The sequence below is a fragment of the Parasteatoda tepidariorum genome, chromosome 10 (assembly GCF_982258835.1).
Source record: "Parasteatoda tepidariorum strain Cologne lab strain chromosome 10, Ptep-v5.0, whole genome shotgun sequence".
Lineage (NCBI taxonomy): Eukaryota > Metazoa > Arthropoda > Arachnida > Araneae > Theridiidae > Parasteatoda > Parasteatoda tepidariorum.
Window position 1 is genome coordinate 104,172,932 of NC_141764.1, and position 25,740 is coordinate 104,198,671.

The 25,740-nt window shown below is 28.4% G+C and overlaps 1 protein-coding gene across 7 annotated transcripts in view; it reads right to left on the bottom strand.

Annotated features, from left to right (window-relative positions):
* Window positions 1-3,743: 3,743 nt before the first annotated feature.
* The window catches only part of LOC107446553 (methyltransferase-like protein 25B), a 65,714-nt gene continuing 43,717 nt past the window's right edge, over window positions 3,744-25,740 (bottom strand). For all 7 annotated transcript variants that reach the window (XM_071184369.2, XM_071184373.2, XM_071184371.2 and 4 more), the window contains exons 8-12: window positions 20,546-20,676; window positions 15,604-15,722; window positions 7,735-7,864; window positions 6,409-6,596; window positions 3,744-3,844 (exon numbers count right to left, since the gene is read on the bottom strand). In XM_071184369.2, the coding sequence (XP_071040470.2) occupies window positions 3,747-3,844; window positions 6,409-6,596; window positions 7,735-7,864; window positions 15,604-15,722; window positions 20,546-20,676 (666 nt within the window). In that variant the 3' untranslated portion in view covers window positions 3,744-3,746. The remainder of the gene's footprint in view (window positions 3,845-6,408; window positions 6,597-7,734; window positions 7,865-15,603; window positions 15,723-20,545; window positions 20,677-25,740) is intronic.

Sequence of the window (25,740 nt, forward strand, 5' to 3'; positions counted from 1 at the left end):
TCTTATTCAAAATGTCATTTTTTTAAACATATCTTGAAAAAAAATTATTTTTTTACAAGATATTTTTTTATTATTTCTTAATGTTCTGGTACAACATTAATTTTCAAAAAATTAAGACGTGGAGAAAATAATATGTTTAGCTTGCAGAATATATTGTTTTTATTGAATAATTTTAATTGTTTTTATTGAATTTAATGTGTTACTTTATAATGTGAATAACCAATAAAACCTTGGATAAGTATTGTTTAATATATTTTCATTAAGGAAAAGAAAACCGTTTCAGGTGATTATATCTCAATAATTTTTAATAATTACAGTGGCTCCCAAAAGTGCTCACTTACTAATAACTTACATTAAAATAGGAAATAAAAACTCAATAATTAAAATGAATGTTTCACAATGGGTATTTGATAATAAGATGTGTAATCTATTCATAGCAAAACTGCACGAAATATTTTAAAAACAAAGCAAAAGTTAATTTTTTAATCAAATAGTAACAAAAATGTTACCCCACGAAAGTCATCGTACATTTAAATGTTTTGGATCTCAGAATTAAAATTATCGTCAATTGCTTTCTTTATTTAATTATTTTTCATTTAATTTTTTATTTCTTTATTAGCAATTTAGTATCAAACCTATAATAGCAAAATTATATTTTAATTTTTGCTTGCTAACTCCGTAGTATTTTATTTTATCATTTAAAAATGACTTGTGGTCGTAATAAAATAGACCAAATTTGATTATTTGTCTTCATACGAGGTAAATCAGTAATGAATATGTTAAATTAGTTTACTGTATTCAATTGAACTGTGCAATATGCGATAAAATGCTTAAAAGAAGGACTTCATATCAGAGATTAAAATTATAAGTTTTGTGGAAAAATTCATAAATTTGCAATTGAGTGTTGTAAAAGTTTCTGTAAAAATTTTAAGAAAATATTCTGCACTAATTTCACCTGACAAAAAAAAAAAACTAGTTACACATATTTTCAACTCTTAAAAGCTATTGCAGATGCTAAAGGAAACTCCACTAAATGTTAATTTAACGAAAAATTATATTTACTAACAGACTGAGTTTTTTCTTCAAAAGTGTATGATGACTTTTGTGGGATAAAGTTTTTGTCACTTTTTGATGATTGATTCCTTAAAAATAAACTTTTCCTTTGTTTTTAAAATATTTCATATTGTCATTTAAAATATTTCAGTTTTGTTAAGATTAGAACACATTTTTTATCATTAAATATACATTCTGAAACATTCATTTTAATTAATGGATAGTCTTATTTCATTGAAAGTCATAAGTGTATCAACACTTTTGTGAATCACTGTAATTACATTTCAATATAAAGCTGTACTGTATACTGCATTATACTGTATTTCATCTTAGCAGTGCTTTTTATAAAATTCACTGATCATATTTTCCTTAAACCAATATCTCAAGTCAAATTTTAAAATAATGGTATTTTGAAATAGCAATTTTATTTTAAAAAATTCAGTATAAAAAAATAAATAAATGTCAGAAATGTAAAATTGTCTAATTTTTAGTTCTATACTCTATAGAAGAAAAAAAATAGATAAAATTCCTTAAAATTTATACTTTTTTTACTTTTTTTCTTATTTGAAATTAAAACATTTAAAGAATTCCAATATAAACACACAGTTTTTTAGTTTAGAATAGTTAATTGTTTTTGTTTGAACAACTGGAATCTTGTACAGTGCAGAACAAAAACACTAAGTTTCGTTTTCCTTCTCCTGACTATACACATATGAATAAAAAAAAATTATATTTTATATATATACATCATTTAATATGTTTCCTATATATTCCTTAGTCATTGTCAGCTTTTTTAAGTAAAAAGAGGAATAGTTTTTAAATATCATCTCTGGAATGCAAGCAACATTTATGAACTTTCGATACTGTGATAACTATACAATTTGAATTTTGAATCAAAAAACTAATATTTACCATCAAAGCCGTAAAATTTGATATATAGTTAGTTCTTAAAAAAAACTTTTTTCAAAATAAAAATATACTATAAAAGGATAAAATGAAATAGAAAAAATTAGCATTAATGCAAGAATTGTAACAATTTGTCAACAAACATTGCTGTTAGTGGTGGGGGGAAATGCGTGATTGGTTGGTTTGCTGAGAAAAAATAATTTACAGATTTCTTTGAATGGGAGTTCAAAAGCTTTCAGAAAAGGAGTGCAATATAAAATCCATTATTATTAAATTATAACCAACTAATTTTTAGAGAATTTAATAAAGTTAAAAATACAAAAACATTTTGTCAAAATAGAAAAAAATTACCACTCTCAATTGCGAACAAACTTGAATCATTGTGTGAACACGGACAGAATTTAAAAACCGAATCCTAACCCCGTCTTCCACATCCACCATAATCTTTGCCTTTCCTAAATTGCACAGTCCCATAGTCTGCATAGAGATCAAAGACAATGACTTTTGCGAGATGACGTTTTTGTTACTTTTTGACAATTGATTTCTTAAAAATAAACTTTTGCTTCGTTTTTAAAATATTCCATGCACTTTTACTACAAAAAGAATAAATATCCTATCCATTCTGAAATATTCATTTAAATTAATGGATGGAATCATTGGAAGTGTACGAACACTTTTGATATCTCTTTGAATCTTAATGTGTGTTACTTTTTTAGTTAACTCGATTATGTATACATTGCAAATATTTATTATCCCGTCAAAACTCGGGCATAGCAGAATTCGTCAGTGCGTTTTGTTTTATCACATTTTACTTGACCGTAAGGAAAAATAAATTATCTAGTATTATAAAAAAATTAATTGTTACTATTTATTTTCTCTTAATTAAATTTTTTTTTCTGGATTTAACCACAAATAGTTTTTTAATAAGTACAACAATATGTGTATTTTTTTAAAGTTGTGTATACTTAAAATAGAAATTTGTGGTAAAATGACTTGTTATAATAAAACATAAAAATTTAAAAATTATGCCTTACCAGCGAATTAAAAAAAAAAGAAAAGAATTTTATATTTTGCTACCATATTATTTTTTGAAGGATGCTGATTTTTGTAGTATTACGAAAGTGGTATTTTCAGAGGTACTAAATATGTATACTAATATGGTATCAAGATACCCAGTATGTGATTTTCGAAAGAGATAATTACCGGAGAACATTTTTGATTATCCGGAGTTGTGCTCTAGCAGTAGCCAAATAATACTGAGCATAATTAACTTTTATTTTGGTTTCTTAAAAAAAACATGTTTTGCTTAATTTGATAACATAGAGTCAGGGATAACATAGAACAGGGAAGGACAGCAAAAAAATCTTAAATTGTATTAAACTAAACTCAGTGGCGCGACAGCCCATAGAGGGCCAAGGCCTACTGTGCCCATCTCAGTTTTCTTGACCTTGGGCTCTGGGGTGCAGGAGCAGATGTTCCGGTCAGGTGGTCAGCCGAACACGGAATCCCGAGTGTTTAGTTCCCAAGCATGCTTGGTACTCATTTATTGACCCACTGAAGGGATGAAAGGCTGAGTGAACCTTGCCCGGCCCCGAGGATCGAACCAGGGACCTGTGGCACGACAGCGCGAAGCGCTACCGCTCCTTAAATTTTATTAGCTTAATTAATAGTGTTGGTCTATGTTTCGCGGATCAATACTGATTAATTGATTATCAACTTTCTTTTCACCCCGTATAGAAAGCGAGCTTTGTATAAACTTAATTAATAGTATAAAGACACAATGATAATTAATTAGACCCATCTTTATTGACTTTCACAGAAAGTAATACAAAATTTCGAGGTGAGAGTGTTGGGTCAAATACTGGGGCAACACAACAAGGACAACCTGGAAAAAATAATTTTTATTAAAATGGATTATAAGACAATAAAATGGCATCCAGTTCGATAAAATTTTGGATATCATTTAAAAAAATTTATAAAAATAAAAAACACATATGGTTTTTTTAAGTAGAAAAAAATAGGGTTTTTTTTTATAATGTTCTCATTAAAAGTTAAATATTTCCTTTTTTTATATTAGTTTTAATTTAAATTAACCAAATTAAAAAAAAAAAAAAACATTTTTCCAAAGATTTTCAGCTGTTTTAAATACTAATTGGAATCTTTAAATAAATATATAATTTTATATGTTTAGATATCATAGCCAGGGTTAGATAGATTTCATGATTAAAATCTCAATCTAAATCACTTGATTTAAATCAATTATGATTTTTTTAAGGAAATCATTGATTTAAACATATTAATTTTTTTTAAATAAATCATTAAGTGGAATATATTTTAATAACTATCTTTCCTATGGGATGTGATTCTTTGAACTTGACAAGTTTTATTGTAAAATGTATTTTTCAGGAATAACTTAGAAACCATTTAAGTAGCATAAAAACCAATGAAATATTCGAATTAAGTAATCAATATTCGATATCAAGATTGAATGCTACACTTAATGTCATTCAGATTTTTTTTCAATAAATATCATTACAAGGATAATTTTTAGAACTGTAGTTAGTTTATACACTGACAAAAATAATATAAAATATCAAAGGTTATAAGTTTAGAAAAACTTATGATTCAAAAAAAGTTCCGAAATTTTGCACATTCTCTCTTACAAAAAACATTATACATATACCATTTTCCTTGTAAATAACACATGAAGGGGAAAGATTGATTTATATCCATTTTTGACTAAAAAGACGACTGGGTCTGTTGCATTTTTAAGATAACTCAGTTTTCAGCTGGGGAAAACGGTCCGTGCGCAAACAAAGTAAAGTAAAGAAGAAAATGCTAGTAAAGAAGTGATTTTGAGGAAAAAATGGTTCTTATCCTATCCCATATGAATTTTTTTCTTTTCAACATTAAAAATTTTAAAATTTGAATTGAAAACAGTCAAATGTTGATGATGCTGACCATGTTTTATTAACACAAATCATGTTGATGCCAGTATTATCTATACATAATAATAAAAGCGGCTGTGTGTGTGTGTGTGTCTGTAATCACAATATATCGCCCCAGAAGCCTCGCCCAGGCACGAAACTCGGCACATAATTGTGTTTTGACATAATGAAGAAGTATTTTTTTTCTTTTTCAAAAATTTGGATTAGTTATTTAGTTATCAGTCATTTTGTAAGTCTATGCTTTTCGTCTGCTTTTTCGTCTTCAAAGAGCCATATTCAAAAAACTATTAAAAAATGCATATACTTTTCCCCACTCTTATAAATGTATGCTAATGCGAACCTTACAATTGAAATATTAATTTTCGACAACTTAAACCAATAATATACGAAGGAATTAATAATTTAATTGTAAAGTTCGCATTAGTTTACATTTATTAAAGTGGAGAAAAGTTTAACTTTTGTATTAAAAATGTGGCAACATATTCGATACGTAAATAGAACGCTTCGCTTTGATATATTTGTCGCTGTTCATAATTGTTATAATAAGTTTTTCTTCTTCTTTCCACGCTCTATTTTTTTTCTTAAGCGAAGACGATAATTTTTGTAGCGATATTGTAGTACTTTGTACAACTAAAAATTCTTTTCACAACACTTTAAAAATTTTTACTTTATTTTCTTTATAGAGAACAGTCGGCAAAGAATTCGATTAGGTTGAAAAACATTTCGCTAAAAAGGAACGAATTCCAAAAGAAAAAATAAACAACTTAAAGAATAAAAATGCTGATGCCAGCCAATGTTTTGAAAGTTAACTTAGAAATAACAAACCAAACTATGTTAAATAACAAACCAAACGATGTTAACAAAATGACGTAGAAAGCGCAACTAGATCAAAATTATACAAGCACAACTAGATCAAATTATAATACCTGGGTGCTTGACGTAACAGATATAGAAATAGAATTTGATACCATAAAAAATTATATAGAAATAAAAATTGATACCATAAAAAATTTATTCGTTTTCGTGTTCTTTTCATGTATTTGGCATTTTAGTTTTTTTTTTTTCTTAAGCGTTGTAGCTATATAATTTCAAACATCCTCAAGAGCTATAACACATCTGCAGCAGAACTGGATATGAAGACAAAATTGCAGGACAGGAACACTTTAATTGTCCACTAATCTTCAGATTTCCTGCTATGTTTTAAAAAACTTTATTTGTGAAAACCTTCAGCGTGGCGGACAGCTGGCCGCCTTAGGCGGCTAGTATTAGTATAATTCTGTCAGAAAAAAAAGTTAGGATCATCTGAAATACTACATTTTTGAAATTCTGATCGGTTGACGGCTCCGTATTTTGCAGGTAGCAAAAGATACTGCAGAATAGAGTAAATAACCAACATCAGTTTATTTGGAAAAGGAAGTTAAGAAGAATAAAATATATTTAAAAGATGACCCTTTGATGATTGAGAAAAGGGCTTTTTCAAAAAAAATAATGAGAGACTTGCCTTTTTCATATAAATACAGCAACCTGTCCATTAAGATGAGAGTTTCAATAACTGGTGCAATGATTAGCCTTAAGGAGTAGAATGTGAGGACCTCCTTCCATCGAGAGAGCAAGGAAACCGTTTCTTGGGAAAGCAGAGTTTCTTTTGGTATTTTCACATCCACTTTACACAGTGCTTGCTTCGCATACCTACAAATAATAACAGTTACAATTACCTTTTTTGAAATGATATCTGGTCAATTCCATCTGTAACTGATTGACATTCCACAAGCAAAACAGTATATTGTATTATGCTACACATAATCTACATCTTTAAAAAAATTGTCTCAGCTTTATTGTCTCCTTTTACTGAATTCAATAGTATAATTTTATAATAATAGGTAAGTAGTAATTTTTATCTTACAAAAATGATGTATAGCTAGAAATTTCTAAAAAGAGTGAAAAAGTATATGACCTTCAATTCACACAGGTAAATTTCATGGTAGGAAAATTTAATTAATCAATTTTCTTTTTTTTATACATAACATGATTTAAGAGTTTTCAAAATTCAGAAACAAGTCTATTAGAATAGATAAGATCATTTTTGTAGACTTTGGCCCCCAATACATAATGTTAAAGAAATCTTTTGATGGAAAACAGACAACAAAAAAGAAGAATCTTATCTATTATTTAAAATTAATGAAAGGGACACAAATATCTTGAAGTATCGTCATAATCGACTTTCAGGAATCGACATGGAAAAATATAATTAGTAAACGATCCTAAAGTTCAGGTAGTGTGGTACTCATTTATCAAGAGAAGAGTCCACTAATTGACTTTCGAACAACAAGAAAATTGAGGTAAGACACACAAAGTTAGCAGCTATTGCAATTTTAACGCAATCAAAACATTTTGTTAAACAGATTGCCTTAGTATCCAAAAGAGGACTAAAAACAGACTTCACTCTAAAAATCGGAATTTGAAGGTAAAAGAGAACCCATTTGGGAGCTCTGTTATTAAGGTGTTTGCTTCTTTCATTTAGTACACAAATGATTTCCAGTACAAAATGTATAAGTAGAATTATACTTCTTTTACTAATGTAAGCAGCAAACAATTTAATATGCTACTTTTCTTGGAAGAATGAAGACAGTTCGTGTTTGTTAAATAAAACAGAATTAGGTATTGATACTTCTAAATAACTTTTTTAGCATGCATGTACTACTTCTCCACAAAAAAAAATTTAAAAAATGAATATTTTAAATACAATAATAAATATAAGGCATAAAAACTTAAATTCGGTGAGAACTAACACAAAAATTATTTGGAGAAAAAAAAATTATTAACTCACTCATGAAATGCAAGACATTCAGCATGCTTCACTCCCCTTAAACCCAGATGCTTTAAGCTTGGGTAATGACTTACGATACATTTTTCGAGAGCAGCTCGATAGCAGTGTATCTTTAACGATGAGGCATTATCTAAAGAAGATCAAAACAAATTGTGAAGTAAGATTTTAATACCAATCAGAAGACTTAATATGTCTTTAAAATTTGAAATTGGGTTAAATATTTCTAAATCAAAACTTAATGTTTTCAATTAAAAAAATTTTCAATATTTTTAAATACAGTCATATATCATGTTTAAAAATAAATGCATTTGTGAACAACCACCAGTGGCGTACGCAAGGGAGTGGTTTAGGGGTTTAAACTCCCCCCTTGAGCTCAGACAAAATGGTAAATTGAAAATTTTAGTAGAAATTATTAACAAACAAAAAGAATTAGAAGAATTAACAAAAAGTTCTTTCAATCGTCGAACCCGTCGTCGTCGTTATTTCGACTAGTGAAGAAATCAGTAACAATACTATTGGAGATACTGAGCTCATTGAACTTATTCATTCCAGCTCGAAACTTTAAGATCGTAGCATAGCGGATATTTCTGTGCCAATATATATATTTGCTGTTCTTGGATCTTTAGGATGTCAAAACGCAAGAATTTAACAATTTTTAATTATTTTGAGAAAAAATCACGACCTGAAATTAGTGAGGTGACAGCATCTAGTACCAATGTAAGTTTTTCTGTAGAACAGAAATGTGACACTTCTGTTGAAGAAAACGTTTCTAACATATCAAAATCTGATGAATGAGAAAGTGGCCCTCAAAGTGTTACTTCCCACCCATATGACATTGGACTTTTTTCAGAAGATATTACATGCGAGAAGGTATTACATTATGTTCTTAAACTTAAAAAATCAAATCAAAATTTAACTAAACAATGTTGACTAAATAAAAAGTCAAATTATCTAGCTGTCTAAATTAGGGAAATAATAGTGCTTTATTACATACTCGAATTTCTTTTAGTAGTTTCAGAAAATCATGAGCACCCCCCTTGAAAAAATTCTGCGTACGCCACTGACAACTAGTATTTGAAAAATTCTACAATTATTGAACTATAAATTGATTCTAAGTCGTTTCAAATTAACAGTACAAAGACATTTATTGAATTTTTTAAAACGAGGATTTACTTCATTACTGCATTCTTCTAAAAAATAGTAAACAAGTTAATGATACCTCAATTCATCAGTATAAAATTTTATAATTGACTAAATTTATTTCATAAGGTTGTTTTTTCCCCATAAAATTAAATGAAAGCTAGAAATTATAATATGAATCTTACAAATGTGTAAAATTAAAAATTTTGATTATATATATATATAGACATATACACAGTGAAACATCATGTTACGAACACTCTTACAAAACGCCAACAGATACCCCCTCCTTAACTGATATATTTTTAATTTTCCGTGAATCTTCTATGAATAAACAATAATGTACTTTCTATGCATTTCTATCTCTTTAAACTGGTCACAATTTTCTAAATTTGAAAGGGGAAAAAAGCAATTTCTGCTTTAAATTCTAAGAAAAAAAGATATGCAATGCTCTCCCATTTTTAAAGCATGTAAATTTTTTGCCATATCCACAACTAAAATTATTGTTAAGCTATTCAACAAAGAATCAATTATTCTCCTGTCACCTTCCTTTATCTTAGAAACAAAAAGAGAGAAAATAATACAGTTTATGTGAAATATATTTCTTTTGATTTTTTTCTGATACTGGTTATGTGATGCCACAAACTGGTTTGACACCTTAACTGCTCTCAATTTGTCTTCCCCACTGAAAAATTTCTGATATTTTTAATCAATTTGGAAACTGTATTTAACACAGCTGAGTTTAAAAAAGAAAACGGAAATTTAGTCATTGAAGTGTTCATATAAATCATTGTTTCTCAACGGGGGCGATACCACCCCCCTGGGGGCGTTGGGAGTATGCTGAGGGGCGGTGAACTTGTTTTGGGCGCTAGGGGGGCGTTCAGTGGCGTAGCGAGGGGTGGGCAAGGGGGGGCATCATGCCCCGGGCGCTACTCACAAAGGGGCGCCAAATGGTCCGCAAAAAAAAAAAAAAAATTGCTGGATAATTTTTTTTATTATAATTGACTTCTGGAAAATATATTTTAAATTAGTGCCAGTGTAATATAATAAATGTTAATTCATAAATATTATTCATAATATTTAATTCATATTAAATATTATATTAAATTCATATTCATATTAAATATATTTCAATACTTAATTCACGACCTTGTCATCGCGCTCTGCTTTGAATAAAAATGAAATGTTATTAAATATTAAATGTTATATATAAGTTTAATGTCAGCATAAATTATATTGTATATCTTACTATGTTACTACCTTTCAAGTTCAAGGCATTCTTGGTAAGTAATAAATCAAATAAGATTACTTACTACATCTACTCGACGATTCTATTATTAAGTGAATAGAGTATGAAAAAATTTGTTAACAGAAAAATTTGTTGTTCTCATATTTGTCATCACAGATTCAAAATGAATTCATTCATCTTCTGGCATCTACAGTTCGAAATCAACTAATAAACAATATCAAAAGAAATAAATATTATGGACTTTTGTTTGATTCAACTCCTGATATCTCTCATCGAGAACAAATGTCCCAAGTCGCTAGGTATGTAGATGCTGATTTTATCAATAAAAAAGTTTCCATCAAAGAATCTTTTTTGAGTTTTATTCAAATACATGCTAACGATGCAGCCTGGATCGAAAATACAATTTTAGAGAAATTAAATTACCATGAAATTTCATTAACTAACTGCAGATCACAATGTTACGATAATGCTGCCGTGATGGCAGGTCACACATCTGAAACGCGATGGAGCGCCAGAATACAAGCGGTTATCGTTATCATCTATGGGCTAGAGAATATAAAAGAACTAATAGAAAAATTAGCACCGCACACTACCACTACAAGGGACAACAGAAGTGAAGCTACAATTCTGTTGCAAAATATACTAACCTTTAGTTTTATAACTTTAGTTCATTTCTGGTATGAAATCTTAAGAAGGATTGATCGTGTGCAGCTCAGATTACAAGATCCTAGAATGAATTTTAGAGAAGTGTTCCATGATCTTGAATCATTAGCGACTGAACTAGCCGAAATTTGAGACAAGCTCTGTAAAGAGGCAATAGAAAAAGCAGAGTCTCTTTGTAAAAAATGGGATATGGATACAATACGTGCCTGGAGAATTGGCTATGGTGGTCTTTCCGCAGAAAGTTAAATTTCTCGTGTTATGAAAAGCACTCTTGATCGTCTCCAACAAGAAATGTGTACACGATTAAGTGACCTTAATTTCAAATTTGGATTTCTACTAGACGTTGAAAATTTATTAAACAAGGATAACGACCTTGAAAATTTTTTTTAAAAATCTGGGTGAATTTTATAATACAGATTTCAATGTAATAGAACTTTTTATCAAAATATGTGACAGCAAAATGTTACTCCGCAGTAGAAAAGAAATTAAACCTAAAACTCCATTAGAATTTCTTACTTTTATAATCAATCTCGAATGGAGAAGATGTTTTTCCAAATCTGAGAGCGGCATTTCAAATACTCCTGACTATCTCAGCATCAATTGCTAGCTGCGAACGTTCATTCAGCAAATTAAAATTAATTTTGACAGATCGCCTTAGTGACCTAGCATTTTTAATTGCGGAAAAAGAAAAATTTTAAATGAACAATTTTGATGATATTATTGATACATTTGCTTCATCAAATGACCGGAAAATTTAGAGATAGTAGTTAGTTTTATTAATGTATTATAATCATATGATTATTAAACATATGTATCCCCTTAGAGATAATAAATATTTACTTTTTTATTGTTTTAAAACTGCGTGTTTTTAAAATATTTCTTTATAAATATGTAAAATAAATAATAGGTATCTTTTGAACTAATTCTAGATGATCATATACATTTCAAAATCTAGTCCTGTTCTCTCAACTACATTTTGTGTCTCAAATTTAAAGCCTAGCTTGAGTCTATGATTTTATTTATTTTACTTTATTTATTTATTAATTTGCGAGTATATTTTGCATATAATATTATATGGTTTTTGAATGGGGGGGGGGCGCTAAAAGGGTATTGTGCCCCGGGCGCGAGTTAAGCTCACTACGCCACTGGGGGCGTTGGATATGTTTTGGGCGGTAGGGGGGCGATGAGCATTTTTGTCATTCAAATTTAATTTTAAAACTTACAGATAAAATTACTAAATTAAATTTATTTAATAAATAAAATTAATCTAAAATTAATATTAAAGGAAAATAAAGATTAAATTAACATAATAAATTAAAATTATTACATCTTTTGTACCCCCGATAAAACGAACTTATATGACACCCTTTCTCCGATCCGAACCAACACAGCGCAGCTCATGAGTCTGTAGTTTTTGCCTCTGATTCATCATAGCTATTTCGCGAATGGCTCTAACTCATTCAAGACATTTGACGGAAATCGAAGAGCATGAGCTTTCGGTAAGAATGTTTGATTGTGTTTCTTATGATGCTTTTCGTTACCTTCCTTACAGTTTTTTCCCTAGTTTCGATTCGATCTCATTGTTTATTTAGCCAGGTATATGCGCGAATTAGTTCCTTACCATAAATTATTTATTAATTTGGAGAAATAATTGATTTTCTTTCATCGTTTGAACTTCGCTGCCACTAACAATGTCGGTTAACAAAAAGAAGTATCATCAATACCGTGCCACGAACTTGAAGTTTGGATTTGTTCAATCGCTGCTGAACTCTCAACTGCCCATGTGTTTACTTTGTAATAAAGTTTTATCTAATGAGACAATTAAATCCTTCCATTAGCAGGAGCATTTGCAAAAAACTCATCCTGACAAACAAAATAAAGATTTGTCATTTTTCGCGAACATCAAAGACAAGTTTCTGAAAGCACCTGCGGTCTCCAGGTTGCTAGCAATCTCATCACAAAAATGCGACGATGGTTTGATAGCTTCTTATAATGTATCAAAATTGATTGCTAATTCTGAGAAGGCTCATACTATCGGATCAAAGTTGATACTGCCGGTTGTCAAGTTTTAGAAACAGTTTTACGCCATCCAGCCACATCGAATGTAATCCGAAATATCTCATTAAGCAACGATACAGTGCGGGTTACGAAATGGTGAGATGTCTAAAGATGTTGAAGCTTCTTTAAGTAAACTTTTGATACCCAACGAATTTTTCCTTCAAGTTGAGGAATCAACCTTGCCATTCAATGTAAGCTTTACTGTAGGCGTAGATCCGGTTTGGAAAGGTAGGAAAAAGTAGTCACAAGATGCTTTTTGCAAGAAGCTTGATTGTAGATACTAAAAGTAAATCTATTTTAATACTGTCCAAGATTATTTTACAGAGAAAAACATTCCTCATGCGAATATTATGTCGATTGCCACTGATGGATCTCCTGCAATGGTGGGTCGACATTGTGGGCTTACGCCCTTTTGTAAAGGGAAATACCAGATATTTTAGCTGTTCACTGCCTGATTCACAGACAGCATTTAGTGGGGGGAAATATCAGAGACCGTTTGCATCAGTTATTGCAATATGTTATATTTGCTGTGAACAAAATTCGCAGTAATGCTCTCAACGATTGATTATTCAGACAACTGTGTATAATGAAGAATTCAATCGTTTGCTACTACACACCGAGATTCTCTGACTTCCCAAAGGCGCCTGTCTCAATAGGTTTTGGAATCTTTTCGACTCTGTGCTTAAGTTTCTCTAAAACAGAGATGTAGCTCTGAGAGACAGATTGCTAGAATTGGAGAAAGACTTTGGCTGATTATATTATTATAATTTAATGGCATAAATTTACAACTTCATGCCGACGAGATCAACTTGATCCCTATAAAATCAGTCATTTCTGCCTTTCTGAAAAAACTCATTTTGTGGAAGCAGAATTTTGGTTGGAATGAGTTCAGTGAAGCAGGTGAAATTTGCTCTGATGATCCTTGACTCTTTACTCGTGGACTTTTCTGACCGTTTTGAAGCTGTTTTGTTCCCTGGAAGTCCCTCAATGGGTTATTGGGTTATGCACACTTTTGTGAATATTGAAACAGCAGAGGTTCAGATTTATGAGGAATTGGTTGAACTTTCAACTAAGGAAACTTTGAAGTGATGATCGTCTCACAGAATTTCGTCGCCTCTACCTTGGACTATCGTTAAAAAAATTTTAATGTCTTCCCTTCCTCCTACCTTGTCGAACGTGGATTCAGTGCTGTTATGGATCTTGTCACACAAAAAAGCGAAATCATCTCGAAATTGTGCAACGAGGGGACTTGCGTCTTCACCTCACTTAAAGTATTAAACCAAACGTTAAGAAACGAATGTCTCGTTGATAATACTTTTTAGTGTAAAAAAACTATTTTGAGTGTGTTCTCAATTATCTAATTAAGAATAAATGATTGATTTTAAGCATAGGGTTTTTTGTATTTTTTTATTACCGTATTTATTTTAATTAGAACAAATAGACTGCGATTACCTGGCATGAGAAAAGTATCGAGTTAATGTACACATTATTTGTTTTAAAAACCAAACAAATGTAACTCTTAATAAATTGCTTAATGTTGCCTCTTATAATTCAGCACACCTCGCTCCGTCACCTTGCTCTAAACTAAATAACTGGATTTTTACAAAGGGGGGCGTTGAAATGATTTTTGCTCCTTAAGGGGGCGGTAACTTTAAAAAGGTTGAGAATCTATGATATAAATGAAACAGTTATGCAGACATTTAACAGATGATCAATTGTAAAGATAACAACTGCCCTCTTGCCTTACATGCATGCATTGCTGCGTTCTTTTTTTCTGTGCATCGTGGGAGGTTTACTTTCAAACAGGTATTAGAAGTTTCCTATCAAGTGATGGGGAGGTGTTAGGGGGTGTAAACCTAATAATTAAACCGCCCCAGGAAGCGCCATAATATTAAAAGCACCTAACTAACTTAAATGTCTGTGTAAATAGGAAAAACACACTCATTTCTCAGTTGCTACTTCTAGAATTACATACATATATCAAACTTTCTGATCTATTCTGTTTGCATTTGAAAAATAAAATATTTTTCAAATTTTAATCAGTTTAAACAAATATCACTGAAAATAGTTATTGTTGATTATTGAATTAATTCTATATCATTACAATTATTCTTTTAAAAAAATCATGGCGTTAATTTTTTTATTAGTGTGCCCTTCCCATAAACAGACAACTCTCGTAAGTGGGCAATTTTTTCGGTCCCAAGAGTGAATGTTTAGCCGATATTTCACTATATATAAAGACAAAAATTTATCCTGTGATAAGAAGAGTGGCCCTCCTAAAAAGTTACAATTTCAGTTATGGTACAAGTCACACACAGCCAAATTTTTAAAATTTAGACTACTCAAGATATATTTTTAGATTCAAAAAATTATAATGCACATTGAATATTTCTGGCGCTATCTATACATTTGGCATGTTAACCTTTTTTTTTTCCATAAATATTTCTTTCTACTTTTCCTTTTAATATGTAACCTGAAAATACCTGGAAAAAAATTCCAAAATTTTGAATGACACACCTGTGCAATTTTTATAATTCAATTAGCTTTACTTTTAAAAAAGTGATACTGAGAACCAAAACTTAAATTTACTTGATATCAAATTATGTTTTTTTTTTTTTTTTGCTTTGTCAAACTTTGTTCAAAGTTAGAAAAAAGCAAGAAAAAAATATTAAAAGGGTTTCTTTCAGTTGCAACTATATTGATTAATTAAAAAGAATGCCTATATTTTTTATTCAAGGAAAAAAAAAATTTTTACATACCTTGCAATCTCTTAATATACATTTCGATTGCGTGGCAAGCCAATTCTTTAGCTTCATAGCTCAATTCATGGTTTGGCAATGATTTAACAAATGAACTCAATGGATAATTTTCTGTTTCACTGAAACCATTAAAAAATTATATTACAATTACAAATTTCACACAACCATGTTTGCACATGTATCAGAAAAATGCCAAGTTGCTTAGATGGAAAAAAAAACATTTATTAACCACAGGAATACTCGACATTACTTTGTACAAAAACATTTTTTTTTAAATTTCAGTTTTAAAATTTTAAGTATTTAGTTTTTTCTTAATATTTATTAGTATTTTTCACACTTCTTAAATACTAAATAAAGGCTAAGTAATTTATAATAAGAACATATTTTATTTAAGCCTTAACAATATATTTTTTGGGAAAAGATACTAGTTAAGTATTATTTAAGTAACTAACTTCAAGGTTACGTAAAAAAAATTAACGCAACACTTGTTATGTAATTTTAATTTATGATGATTTTTAAAAAAAATTTACATTTCCTTGCAGTTGAACATTTTGTAGTTGTAATTTTTGAACACAGTTTTAAAACTGGAAGTACTCATAAAAATTTTAATTAAAAATAATAAAAAAAGCAATTAGTTTCTCTTCTCAAGTTTATATAACTAATTTCCTTATCTTCCTAATCTTTCAACAAAAAATAAGCACCTTTTAAGTACCTTTTAAGCAGTTAAAAAATATTTTTAAGCACTATATACATTAGCAAAATGCAAAATAATTTCCAAAGATTTTACATGATCATGATAAAATAACTAGTTCTGACAAAGAACTCGCTTTCATGATTACATTAGCCATCATAACAAGATAGATTTTTTGGTTCGATTTCAGAGGAAGGAAAATGAAACCTGAAATTGAGAATCTCTTGCAAAATGCAGCCGAGTTGCACATGATAGTGCACAAATAATTCTTACTGAATCCAGATCAGTATATGCACATGTGGACCCGCAAACATTTCATGAAACATGTAAAATTATTGACACTTTTTTACGTTACGGAACATCCGTATGATGAAATTTATTATGTTTGAATGATTTGTGAAAACGTTGAATAGAATAATGAAAAACCCAGGCTTTTGCATGTGGCGAAAATTGACATGGGAAAGAGGAAAAAATCTCAATTTTGAACAGGGAAAATTAAGCACTTTTTAAAAACACCCAATAAAAAAAGCACCTTTAAGGGCTTTTAAGAAATAAAAAGTCGAAAATAAGCATCTTTAAGCGCTTTTTAAAAACACCACACGCCCAGTAATAACTATCAAATAATAACCAAAATGTAGAATCTAAAAGCATAATTACTTATCTTAAAATCAAAAAAAGGGGACTGTGATACGTGTAAAGTAAAAATTTGAACAAAATACTTGTTGTATAATAATACATAATCGAAAGTTGTTGCACAATTATACAATTTCAAAAGTATTTTGAATACTGTATATTCAACTTTACAGTTTAATCAGTTTAAATTATGTTAACAAAAAGTTAAAATAATTACTATAGAATATTGTTTGACTTTAAACAGAAATTAAAAAAATCGTACAAAATATCCTGGCTAAAATTAAACTTGAACTAAAGAGCAAAGAGGCAACTAGAAATTATAAAAGATAAGTAGCGAACAACAGTGATAATGTTTATCATATGTTTTATAAAAAAAACATGTTCATTAAAAGAGATAAGTTTAGTAACTGAATTAAAAATAATTAAAAATCATTTCTACATTTTGAAGTTACATCCATTACTTTTCTGCACCAAAAAAAAATTTTTTTACATAGATTTACGTAAATGCTATAACGTAGTTATTCTAACATCAGCTGATGTGCAGATTAAATAGGGTGATACGTTAAAGGGCCAAAAAAAAACTATTTCAGATTACCTAGGTCATCTGCAAACTACCTTGATAACCTTCACATTACCAACTAAGCACACGTTAAAGTGGAACAACAATAATGTTTCTGTACACTTAAATTAACATGTGATTTTTCAGTAACTACAAAATCAAGTGACAACATTAGTTGATAGAATCCTTCAAAAAATATATTACAAAAAATCAGACAATTTAAAATATTATTACTATTAAGGAATTTATTCTGCAATATCTAAAGAATTAATTCAATGAATACAATAAAATGCAAGAAACAAACTTTTGAACTTTAATGATATGGAAACAATTAATGCACACCTTACCCAAGTAAATTGCAGAAAACGATTGATACAGCATTCTAACAAACTACCATATTTTAATCTGCAGATAATGTTCCTATGAACAGGTTTTTATCTTTGGTGGAAACATATATATTAGCTATCTAAATAAAGTGAAATACCCCACAGAAGAGGATTTGTATTCTTTTAATGCCATAGAAATAACAAAAACTATTCAAGCACACCATGAAATATGATTCTATAGAGGATACGACACCAACCAATAAAGTGAAATGACAGTATATAAATTAAAGATGCATTAACAGAAACTGGAATTTGTTGAGAATATTTATAAATATGGTGATCTTGGGTTCATCAGTTTCATCTATTGAAATATGACATGAAATTACTAAATTCCAGAACTCCTCTAATCCTGAAAATATTATGTGAATTACATATACCCATTCAATACGCTTCAAAGTAAACTCCAACTGCTAAGACATTTCTGTACTGGCAAAAACAGTTAGCAAAATATAAAATAAATTAACATGCCCCCCCCCCCCTTTTGTATAATTTTGGGCTTCTAACTTTTAAAATATGGGAGCTAAAGCAATCTTTTCAAGTGAAACGGGGGGGGGGGGAATTTGTGCACAATTAAAAATTCCTTTATGCAGTAATATTTCCACGTGAAAAAAAAAATTTTTTACAGTTATTCGATTTGTTATTTTAATTAACAATTATCAAAAACTTTGGTATTGTAAGATATACAAATTTTAACATCATTTTAAATGTCTATTTAAATATAAACATAATTTAAAATGACATTTTAAATTTATGGAATTTTAAATGAGAGCTTTGGGAATGAACAGTAGAATTTCTTCCCTAACTTCTTTGACTCTACAACTAAGGAGTGAAAAACCTCATAAAAAAAATTTTTTTACCGACGTTAGACACTTAGAGCATTTTCTTGCCAAACATAAATTAGAAAAATATCTAATTTAGAAATAAATTAACAAATAAGCAAATTTAATTTGATACCTATAATTTTCTTCTAATTCTTATTTTGTGTGAATCACTAATAAACATTATTTAGGCGAATGCAATACACCACAAAAGAGTATTTTTTTTTTTACAAAAAATTTGCATCTAAATTGTTTTGAACTAGTTTTTATAAAATAGTGTAGTAGTTCTAAAAAATTTAATTAGCCTTTTGCAGTGCATGATACTGAAAAAGGCTAAATAAATTTCTGTGTGACCTCAGTCACACAGCATCTGAAATGCTGTGTGACTGAGAAAACATTTCATGGGAGGTCAAGCTTTACAAAAAGAGAAAAAATTGTGAACAACAACATTTAACAGATTTCCTAAATATCAGCAAGAAGTCTGCCTACATTACATTCTAGAATTTTAAATAGACAAAGTGAGATGTAGAATTTTATTTTATTCAATTTCTATGTCAAGAACTGAAAAGAATGAGTATTTAACAATACATCACAATAAAGCTCCCAACATTCCATAGAAATGTCATAATCAACTACTTACAACAAATTATTTTAATTGATTTCAGTAGGATATTGAGAGTCACCAAAATTTACTAAAATTTACAAAATTTTAAGCTATAACAGTGAAAATTATTTTTAAGAAATACTTTCAAATATAAAGATCAGAAAAAAGTCCCAAATTTGTCTAATAATCATTATCATTTGCTTATTTTTAATTCCTATAAAAATTAGTATAAAATTATTATAAAATTATCATATAGTTATAATTTAATAATATTTAAAATAAACTTTAAAAAAAAAATAGTACTTATTCCCATAATGGGAGCTTTGATGCCAAATGGGTTAAAATGAGACTGTTGAAAACAAATGAACATTTGAAACTTTATTACAAATTATGCTTATTAATATTCTCTTTTTTTTCCTTCTCAGTATGATGTGTGGCATCATAGTGATGTCTGCCACTATGGTGCACACAGATCGGCCAGTTGCCAATTCTTGTTTCTTCAATGTGTAGTTCTAGATTTGCGTCTTTGTCAATTTACATAGTTTTTAATTTTTAGTCATTCAAGTTTTGGATATTTTTATACAGTTTGTCATCTAGAATGATGTTGATCCCTGGAATGAGAAGTAAGGTAAACCTTTTCCTTAGCTTCAATTTGATCAGAGAAAAAGTTCTTCTCTTCTCAAAAGCCATTGATGATAATTGAATAAAATCTTTCATTTGCGTAATTTAGTTTCCTTTATCTGGAGTCAGCAATAACAATACAATGAAAATGTTTATTTCAGCATGTCCATGAAAATAGTAGTTTAAACATGAGTCAAATTTTTTTTAATAGCAGTTAAATTTTTTAAAGAATATATATAGAGAGAGTAAATGTATATTTTTGGTTTACAATTAAAATTTTCATTAGCGATCAGTGGGTTTCATTGGAGTACATTTAGCATATTGCAAAAGTTAGGTAGGGTAGCTAGGGTAGTTCATGAATTATGAAGTTATCATCATTGGCAGAATGAATTTGAAAATGAATTTTGAAGTTATTATCATTGTCAGAAAAGATAGGTCTAAATCAGAATGTTTAAAGCAAGAAAGACTTAAAACAAACTTACACAAACAAGCATATCTAAAATAATACACAGTATTAGCATTTCTAAATTAAATTTAAATAACAAAAACTTACAAATAATGCTTTTACAACTAGAATAGCATAACAGGTGAAACATAAAACTACAAAGATGCAATTGAGAAATATATTACCTGCCAGGTTCCTTTTTCATGTAACAACATCCCACTAAAATTAATATTTTGGATTCATCAAAGTCCACAAATGATTTCAACACGGTTTCTGCTAAACTTCCACACGTATGAAGACCTAACAATGCAAACTCCTGAAAACGGATGCACAACTCAAGTTCATTATTAAGGGTAGACACTAACACTAAGAGGAAAAAAATCTCTGATATTTCCAAACTCACTTTTGTAATTATCCACAAATTTTATTATTGATTTTTCAGTTATGCTTTATTCTTATAAATAAAATACATAACAATTACATTAATCATTAAAGTTAAAAATATAAAAAAATATTTAAGCTGTTTAAAACTGTACATATATATATATATATATATATATATATATATATATATATATATATATATATATATATATATATATATATATATATATATATATATATATATATAAGTTCAACGAAGAATAAAACAAAGAAAAATAAAAGACATATGAAAAAGGGGGGGAAATAATAAGTAAAAAATAACAAACAACAGTTTATTAAAAATAATAATAAATAAAAAAAATTTAAAAAAAAAAAAAAAATCATGAAATGTTAATTAAAAAACCGGAAAAAAAGGATATAATCTTTTCTTCAGCCCACACGATTATATCCGTAAAACAGAGTGCTTTCTGATATTGTATCAATAAAGCCAAAGCTAAATAAATTAATACAATAGTGTGAGGAGCACTCAAAAAATTTTTTTAAAAAATAACAACAAATGAAATAGATCACAAAAAGTACAAATAAGTAAAAATAACATGAAAAAACAGATAATAAAATAAAATAAAAAGAAAAAACATTAAAAAGGGGAGACTATAAAGCGAGCAGCAAAATCAGTTCAACTTACATGGACGAATATTTTTCAAGAATGATTTAAAAATGTTTTCGCAGAAAGATTGCCAGATTACAAAATATGAAAACAAAAGATGAAAACAAAAGCGCAAATCGAGTGTAACAAAAGGGTTTTAAAGTGTCGTTCTTACAGCACTGTTGAAGTGATTTGTTATTCTGAGTTTTGATTTGTTAGTTACCAAGGATGGGCCCGAAATGGATGTGCGCAAGGTAATATTATACTGAATAATTTTAAAAATTGATCATAAATAGTTTTAGAAGATAGATGTTTATTTAAGAAAAAGTATAAAATAGAAAAGAGAAACATAAATTGCCTGTTTTGCAGATAATTTTAGCCGCGGATTTGCACGAAATGGATTAGTACATAGAAAAATTATTTAAATTATCAAAGAAAAATTCTTTCAATAGATAATTTTGACACGGATTTGCCCGAAATGGATTTGCACATGGAAAATTGTATAAATTAATAAAGAAATTTTTAGAAAACAATTTTATCCACGGATTTGCCCGTAATGGATTTGCACATGGAAAAACTGTATAGATTAACAAAGAAAATTATTTAGTGAAGGAATTTTTAGTAAATAATTCTAACCACGGATTTGCCCGAAATGGATTTGCACATGGAAAAATTATACAAATTAACAAAGAAATAATTTTGGCAATGGATTTACCTGAAATGGATTTGCACATGGGAAAATCATAAAAATTAACAAAAAAATGTTTAATAAATATATCCACCAAAATATACGATTAATTCAATGATTTTATATAAAATTTTATTACATTAGTTGGGTATCCATTGTTTTTTATCAGATTTTGAAAGAGTTTATCGATTTGTTTTTTGGATAAATAAATATTACTACATATTCTTTTAATTCTGTTCATTTCATTAAAAGTGGTATTTAAATAGATGCTCCTAGAAACATTAGAATTCCAAGTAACTAGTTTATTAATATTAAAATTAAAATCATTTCTTTTATCGTATAAATCAACAAAGGAGATATTTTCAACTTTCATAATACCCAAATCCAAAAAATTGAAATTAATGTTATCATCATGATTACGAAGTAAGATTAATTCCTCAGGGTATATATCACTCAATAAAACAGTAAAATCTAGGAAATTAAAGACAATTAAGTCATCAATATATCTAAAAACAAATTTAATACTAAGAGTAAAATTTTTTTCATAATAATGCAAAAATAAGTTAGCTAAGAGAGATGAATAATTAGATCCCTGTGGTATTCCATTAATTTGAAGAAAAATATCCCTTCCATTGTAAAGATAATTATTAAAAAGACAAAGATTAATCAGAATTTCCCAATAATCAAAATCGCAACAAAGGGTATTTTTAAAATCATGGTAATAATTCAAAAGGACATCTTTTAGTTTAGAAAGGGGAATGCTATTGAAAAGATCCTGGAAATCAAAAGTCGCAATAGAATTAATTTTATTATGTTTAATGAAATCTAAAATCGGTTGATTATTAGTGACAATCCAAGAGAAACCTTCTTTAGTAATATAGTTAATAATCTTATTTAAGTAGTTAGAGAAAAGGGTGCCAGGTTTAGTTAAATAAGTATTAGACCCACATGTGATAGTTCTAAATTTTACTGGAATTTTATGAAATTTAGGACTGATAATTAAGTAAGGAAATTGTATATTGCTAATTTTAATTTTTAATCTCTTGTAAAAAGCTAAAATTTTTTTAATGACAATATTATTATTGAAATTACTAAGTTCAAAATTTTTACTATTTTTTAATTCCGTATTTAAAAGTTCAGCATAGAATTTTTTACAGAATATAGCATAATTATTGTTAGCTTTGTCTATGGGAGTAATTACAAAATTTTTTTGAAGTTGCTTAATTGATTGTTATATATGATATATATATATATATATAAGTTCAAAATGAAGATAAAACAAAGGAAAATTACAGACATATGAAAAAAGGGGGGGAACGAAAAACAATAATAAAAGAAAATAACAAACAACTGAGAAGAAGAAAAAAAGGATAAAATTTTTTTTAAATTTCCGGAAAATAAAAGATATAATCTTTTCATCAGCCCACACGATTATATCCGCAAAAAAGAGTGCTTTCTGATATTGTATCAATATAGCCAAAGCAAAAAATATTAATACAATAGTGTGAGGAGCACTCAAAAGAAATTTTTACAAAAATTACAAGAGATAAAATAGAACAAAAAAGTAAAAATAACACGTAAAACCAGAAAATAAAATAAAATAAAAAGAAAAAACTGAATAAAACATAATCTATAAAGCGAGTCGCGAATTCAAATGTACTTACATGAACGGGAAATTTTTCAAGAATGATTTAAAAAATATCTTCGTAACAAGATTGCCAGATTGCAAAATATGAAAACAAAAGCACAAATTGAGCGTAATTAAAGGAGTTTTGTTTTAAAGTGCTGTTCTTACTGCATTGCTGAAGTGCGTTTGATTTGTTAGTTACCAAGGATGGGCCCGAAATGGATGTGCGCAAGGTAATATTATACTGGATAATTTAAAGAAGTCGAACATAAATAATTTCAGAAAATAAATATTTATTTAAGAAAAAAATATATAATAGAAAAGAGAAACATGAATTGCTAGTTTTGCACATAATTTTAGCCGCGGATTTGCCCGAAATGGATTTGCACATGGAAAAATTACATAAATTAACAAAGAAAAAAATTTTAGTAGATAATTTTAGCCACGGATTTGCCTGAAATGGATTTGCACATGGAAAAATTATATAAATTAACAAAGAAAAAAAATTTTAGTAGATAATTTTAGCCACGGATTTGCCCGAAATGGATTAGCACATGGAAAAATTGTACACATTAAAAAAGAAATTTTTAGTAAATAATTTTAGCCACGGATTGGCCCGAAATGAATACGCACATGGAAAATTTATATAAATTAACAAAGGAATTTTTTAGTATATGGGTGATTCTCACGAAACATGACAATTCGGACCAAAAAATTTCTTCAAATTAAAGTCTTCAAAATAATCTAAAATTTTTTTGTATACTTCTTTAGCTACACTTATTAATATCTTATAGACAGCAGTGTAGTTTATTGACATTTGCTCGAGAAAAAAAATAAAATAGAAATTCACCAAATCTTGAATGCTAGGATAATGACATATTACCTTAGAAGTTTAAAAAAATGACATATTACCTTAGAAGTTTAAAAAACATTCATTTTAAGTTAATAGTAAGTAACTCAACTCAAGCCTTTATGTTAGGTGGACCATAAATTGCTTAAATTAATTCTTTTTATCCACTGTAGAAAGAAACAAAAAAAATTGTGTTGCTGATATGTACAGAATAAAATTGTGTATAATAATCAATCATTAAATAAATAAATAACTTTGACATCCAAGCATATTACAATCATACATAAACTTGGTATTATGTTAATATTTGCTTTCCCTCTTTACAGTATTAGCAGTTAAAAAGAATTTCTGGTAACACTTCAATGTCCTGGCATTCATAAGCCAGGAAAATGACAAATTCGCCATTTTATAGCATATAACTTTACTTTAATTTAATATTTTGGACGAAGACGTTATATTCTGCAGAAAACAAAAGTATTTCTTAAAATAACTCAGATAAATCTATGTAGTTTTTGTTATTAATGATTTCAAGAAGTCAGGAAAATGACAGCATAAAAACCTACTCACCTTGAAAAAATTTTTGAAATAGATTTTGAGCCAGAAAATTGGTTCTTTATTCATGCAACAAGACATGTTCAGATAGGAGGGTATCTAATCAATCTATTAACATAAGATATTGATTCCTGGCAATATCTATTTTGGTTATAAATCACTAAATGAAAGTAGCCAGGAAAATGACAGATTTTCACGGGTCAAACAAATTATTGACAGAAATTTTTTTTTAAACGAAGTTTTAGTAAACAATAACCTCTGCGAATATTCTAGAAATGCTTACAAAGGATAAGATAAAAAAAATTAGATTTTGAAAAATGTATGGGAAGTTTTGAAGCTATTTATTATTGGAAATATTGCTTGGGACATGCCAGGAAAATGACATTTTGATATTCAATTAAATTTTTTAAGTATACAAAACAGTCAATGCTAGTGCAAAGTCATTTTAAAATGCTAGCAGCAATGCTATTTATTAATTTTTTGAAAAAAAAGTTCTTTTAGTATTATAATATTAGATCTTGGAGCAAGGGACTGTGAATTGTCATGTTTCGTGAGAATCACCCATATATATATATATATAATAATAATAATAAATAAATAAATACAAAAAAACACGAAGAAAGTTAAGAAAAA